The 5,587-nt window shown below is 59.9% G+C and overlaps 1 protein-coding gene across 1 annotated transcript in view; it reads left to right on the top strand.

Annotated features, from left to right (window-relative positions):
• The window catches only part of RHOBTB2 (Rho-related BTB domain containing 2), a 28,209-nt gene extending 22,883 nt beyond the window's left edge, over nt 1-5,326 (top strand). The window contains 9 exon segments of the mRNA XM_014947673.1: nt 194-420; nt 525-710; nt 1,087-1,281; nt 1,283-2,106; nt 3,154-3,272; nt 3,357-3,507; nt 3,628-3,716; nt 4,419-4,524; nt 4,620-5,326. Of these exon segments, the coding sequence (XP_014803159.1) occupies nt 194-420; nt 525-710; nt 1,087-1,281; nt 1,283-2,106; nt 3,154-3,272; nt 3,357-3,507; nt 3,628-3,716; nt 4,419-4,524; nt 4,620-4,858 (2,136 nt within the window). The 3' untranslated portion in view covers nt 4,859-5,326.
• Nucleotides 5,327-5,587: the final 261 nt, after the last annotated feature.

Genomic DNA, 5,587 nt, shown 5'->3' with positions numbered 1-5,587 from the left:
TTCAAGTTTGTGCCCGTTCCCTCTTGTCCTGTCCCTGGGCACCACTGAAAAAAGACCAGCCCCATCCTCCTGACACCCACCCTTTCAGTATTTAGAGGTGTTGATCAGATCCCCCCTCAGCCTTCTCTTCTCCACACTCCAAAGCCCCAAGTCCCTCAGCCTTTCCTCATCAGAGAGATGCTCCAGGCCCCTCCTCATCTCTGGAGCCTCTGCTGTCCCCTCTCCAGCAGTTCCCTGTCCTTGTGGAACTGGGGAGCCCAGAACTGGTCCCAGTACTCCAGTTCAAGGACTCAGGGTGGTGTTTCTGTTCCTGCAGGTGCTGGAGCGCTCCCGGGATGTGGTAGATGATGTTAGTGTGTCCTTGCGCCTCTGGGACACCTTTGGTGACCACCACAAAGACCGACGCTTTGCCTATGGCAGGTAGGGGAGAGGCAGAACCTCCTGCAGGGAAGGGAGGGCAACACCAAAGCACAGCGGGGTTGGCCCCATCCCCAAGGTGGACCTTGACCTTCCTCTCCTCGCAGGTCCGATGTCGTGGTTCTGTGCTTCTCCATCGCTAACCCCAACTCCCTGCACCATGTGAAGACCATGTGGTACCCGGAGATCAAGCACTTCTGTCCCCGTGCGCCCGTCATCCTGGTGGGCTGCCAGCTCGACCTGCGCTACGCCGACCTGGAGGCTGTCAATCGGGCACGGAGACCCTTGGCCAGGTGGGACTCGGGCCCCAATATCCACACCTGCCCAAGGCTTTCATAGAATCACAGAATGGTTTGGGTTGGAAGGAGCCTTAAAGACCATCTTTAAGGTCCCTTCCATGGGCAGGGACACCTCTCACCAGCCCAGGTTGCTCCAAGCCCCCTCCAACCTGCCCTTGAACCCCTCCAGGGATGGGGCAGCCACAGCTTCTTGGGACAACCTGGGCCAGGCTCTCACCACCCTCCCAGCAGAGAAGTTCTTCCCCACATCTCAGCTCCATCTCCCCTCTTTCAGGGTCAAACCCTTCCCCCTCCTCCTAGGGCTCCCCTCCCTGATTTCTCCTTCCCGTGCGTCTGAAGGTGGCTCTTCATTATCTCCCCTCTTTTTCAGGCCAATCAAACCTAATGAGATCCTTCCCCCGGAGAAGGGGAGGGAGGTAGCCAAGGAGCTGGGGATCCCCTATTACGAGACGAGCGTGGTGGCCCAATTTGGCATCAAGGACGTCTTTGACAATGCCATCCGTGCCGCCCTCATCTCCCGCCGTCACCTGCAGTTCTGGAAGTCCCACCTCCGCAACGTGCAGCGAGCTCCAACCCCCCTTCCTGCCCCCCAAGCCCCCTCCTCCCATCATCATCGTCCCAGACCCCCCTTCCAACAACGAGGAGCGCCCAGCCCACCTCTTGGAGGACCCCCTGTGCGCCGACGTCATCCTGGTGCTGCAAGAGAAGATCAAAATCTACGCACACAAGATCTACCTCTCCACCTCCTCCTCCAAATTTTACGACCTGTTCCTCATGGACCTGAGCGAGGAGGACCAGCAGAGCACGGCGGGGCACGGCTTCGGGGTGGCCGTCACCGCCGCCGCCGAGAGGATGCTCCACCAAGAGGAGAGGCACCACGGGCGGGATTTCCTCCTCCGAGCTGCTAGTTTTGATATCTGTGAGAGCACCGAGGAGGCCGGATCCGGCCAACGCAAACCGTGCCTTAGAGCCTCCACCAGTGATGGCATCTTGCGGGGCAACCGCTACGAGAACGGGGAGCACGGACTGCGGCGAGGAAGGGACCTCTCTTCTTGGAGCAGGGCTTTCACCAGCATCCAGGAGGAGATGGCGGAAGACCCCTTGACCTACAAGTCCAAGCTCATGGTGGTGGTGAAGATGGATGCTTCCATCCAGCCTGGTCCTTTCCGGGCCGTGTTGAAATACCTGTACACGGGGGAGTTGGATGAGAACGAGCGGGACCTCATGCACATCGCTCACATCGCCGAGCTGCTGGAGGTGTTCGACCTCCGCATGATGGTGGCCAACATCCTCAACAACGAGGCGTTCATGAACCAGGAGATCACCAAAGCCTTCCACGTCCGGAGGACCAACCGGGTGAAGGAATGCCTGGCCAAGGGGACTTTCTCGGGTACGACCCACCCCCAGGGCCGAGGGGGAGGACCATCCACTGTGCCCCATCTCCCTCGGGTTGGGGGCTCAGAGCTCCTTGGCTTTGCCCCATGCGTGGGCGAGGTGGGGTCAGCGGGTGCTCACTCGCCTCCCCTGGGGTTTTTAGTCACACTTTGCATTTCTGGGATTTTTATAGCTTTTGGGTGATTGGTTGGTTGCTTTTTGTTGGTTTTTTTCCCAGAAAGTGTGAGTGTGATGGCCCTTCCCCAGGGCTTCCTGCTCCCCAGCCCGTCTGACAGCTCTGTTTATTTATGGGAGAGCAGCAAAAGTGACTTCCTTCCCTCCCCCTCCTCTACCCCCCCACCCCCCGGGCCCAGATTTTCACAAGGTCATCTGATTTACGAGGAGCAACGTGCCCTTGGTAGGACTTCCCCAGCTTTCCACCACGCACCACGTGGCCCTGGCTTGTGCCGTGGTGCTGCGGGGTGATGTCCCCAGGGGGTGTGTGTGTGTGTGAACCTCCCAGCCTCCCTCCAGGCTGAATTTATTTCATGAGGATGGACCTCGGTGTGTGTGTGTGAACCTCCCAGCCTCCCCCTGGGCTGAGTTTATTTCATGAGGATGGACCTTGATGTCGCTGGCAGGGGACAGATGCCTGCTGACCTCATGGAGAAGCTCTGCTCCAGGGGTGGAGAGCAGAGCAGGGGGGAGGCAGGAGATCCCCGTTGTCCTTCCCAGCTCCCCAAGGACTCGAGCTTGGGCAAGACAGTTGCTTCCTGGGGTTTTTCCCCTTTGTGTCCTGGTGTGACCAGGGAAAACCCCTCAGAAGAGCCAAAGTCCCACCATGGCCCTTCCCTGAGCTCCTCCAAGACAACGGGGGATGCTGGAAAAAAAATAATAGAGATCTTCAGGACAAATTATAGGAAGAACCTACAAATTATACAGATACCAGGCTCTATCCCCTCCTTTCTGCTGTCCCCGGTGTGAGATATTTTGTGGTGAGGGCTGGCTGAAGTCCCCAGGTGATGGGGACGGTCCCGGTAGCATCCCCTCTGCTTGTCCCCAGATGTCACCTTCGTGCTGGATGACGGTGCTATCAGTGCCCACAAGCCCCTGCTCATCTCCAGCTGCGACTGGATGGCCGCGATGTTCGGCGGCCCCTTCGTGGAGAGCTCCACCAATGAGGTGAGGAAGGGATTTGCCCTGGGAAGGTGGGCTGGGGACAACCTGGGATGGCCGTGGGGTGACCAATTGGTGCGTGTCCCGCAGGTGGCACTTCCTTACACCAGCAAGAGCTGCATGCGGGCGGTGCTGGAGTACCTCTACACCGGGCAGTTCAGCTCCAGCCCCGACCTTGACGACATGAAGCTCATCATCCTCGCCAACCGCCTCTGCCTGCCACATCTGGTGGCTCTCACCGGTGAGTCAGGGCATCTGCAGCAGGATGGTGGCCTCCCCTGGCCCCAAGCTGGGTGGCAACGCTGTGCCCCCCGCCGTCACCCCGTCCCAGCCTCCCTGTAACCCTGTGTGTCCTCCACAGAGCAGTACACCGTCACCGGTCTGATGGAGGCAGCCCAGATGATGGTGGACATCGATGGGGACGTGCTGGTGTTCCTGGAGCTGGCTCAGGTAGGACATGGTGGGACAGGGGTAGCTCATGGTGGGACAGGGGTAGCTCATGGTGGGACAGAACCCACGAGGTGCTGAGCAATGATGGAGAGGGTCCAGAGGAGGGCCACAAGGATGATCAGGGGGATGGAGCACCTCTGCTACGAGGACAGGCTGAGGGAGCTGGGGTTGTTCAGCCTGGAGAAGAGGAGGCTCCGGGGAGACCTAATAGCAGCCTTCCAGTCCCTGAAGGGGCCTACAGGAAGGCTGGGGAGAGCCTCTTTAGAAAGGCCTGCAGTGACAGGACGAGGGGCAATGGCTTCAAGCTGGAGGGGAACAGCTTTAGACTGGAGATGAGGAGAGGGTTCTTCACTGGGAGGGTGGTGGAGCACTGGGACAGGTTGCCCAGGGAGGTGGTTGAGGCCCCTTCCCTGGAGATATTCAAGGTGAGGCTCGACGAGGCCCTGGGCCACCTGGTCTAGTTGGGGGTGTCCCTGCTGACTGCGGGGAGGTGGGACTAGATGGCCTTTGGAGGTCCCTTCCGGCCTGGGCAACTCTATGATTCTATAATGTCACGCTCCGGGGTCCAACAGCTCTAGGGGGTGATGTTCTCCTGGCAGAGAGGACAACCAGGTCTGGTCTTGGATGTCCTTGGGAGGAATAGGGTGAATTCCTCCTGCTTCCCTGGTGGCTCTGTCTGACGTGAGCTCCCATCTCTTCCAGTTCCACTGCGCCTACCAGCTCGCCGACTGGTGCCTCCACCACATCTGCACCAACTACAACAACGTCTGCCGCAAGTTCCCCCGGGACATGAAGGCCATGTCAGGAGGTGAGTGGGGAGAGGACCAGAGCAGGGTGAGGGGGTGGTCCTGGGGGGTTCCTGGTGCCTTTCTCACCCCCCATTTCCACCCCCCATCCCTGCAGAGAACCAGGAGTACTTCGAGAAGCACCGCTGGCCGCCGGTGTGGTACCTGAAGGAGGAGGATCACTACCAGCGGGCGAAGAAGGAGCGGGAGAAGGAAGACTACCTCCACCTCAAACGGCAGCCCAAGAGGCGGTGGCTCTTCTGGAACGCTTCCTCCTCTCCTTCCTCCTCTCCTTCATCGTCGGCAGCCACAGCCTCCTCTTCCTCCCCCTCCTCCTCCTCCTCGGCTGTGGTTTGAGAGCCCGTCCTTGCCCTGGCTCCAGCATCCCTGGGAGGAGACGGGGAGGAGGAGGAAGAGGGGGATGACCTGCCCCAGCGCCAGGCGTGGAGGGGACGCCGCCGGCCGCAGCCCCGGAGGACACGGTGGTAGCAGGGGGGGCTCAGCCAGCCCCCCAGGAGCTCCTGGAGCCCTGCTCTCTCCCCACGTGGTGGGGTCCGAAACCCCAGAGCAGAGACCGAGCAGCAGGAGAAACTCATGTTTACAGGAGCACGAGGGCTGCGTTGTGGTTTTATTTTGGATTTTGGGGGGGGGTTTTTTGGCTTTTTTTCTTTTTGGAACATCACAGCATGAGGAAGAAGAAGAAACCCATCCTGCCTCCACTTTCATTCAGAACCAGAAGCTGCAGGATTATGATTTCTTTGGCTGATTGATGGCATCTCACCACCCCAGGCAGCCAGAGCTGCAATGGGGGGGGGGGGGGGTCCTGCCCCCCCCTGGGAGGTAGGGGTGTGGGGAGCCCCAACACTTCGGGGCGGGGGGGGGGGGGGGGGGGGGGGTCCTGCCACCCCCTTTGACTCACAGCAGGGTCAGGCAGGGCACAGGGGACCCCGGTCCCCAAAAACCTCCCCAGGCACTGCAGCACCCCGGGGGGGGGGGGGGGGTCTCTCCTACTTCAGGGAGAGAGAGGGGACAGGAGCCCTCTCCTCCTTGCTTCTAACTTTTCATCTTTTTTTTTTTTTTTTTTTT

This window comes from Calidris pugnax, unplaced genomic scaffold (genome assembly GCF_001431845.1).
Source record: "Calidris pugnax isolate Ruff unplaced genomic scaffold, ASM143184v1 scaffold6, whole genome shotgun sequence".
Classification (NCBI taxonomy): Eukaryota; Metazoa; Chordata; class Aves; order Charadriiformes; family Scolopacidae; genus Calidris; species Calidris pugnax.
This window is presented reverse-complemented; position numbering and strand designations above follow the sequence as displayed.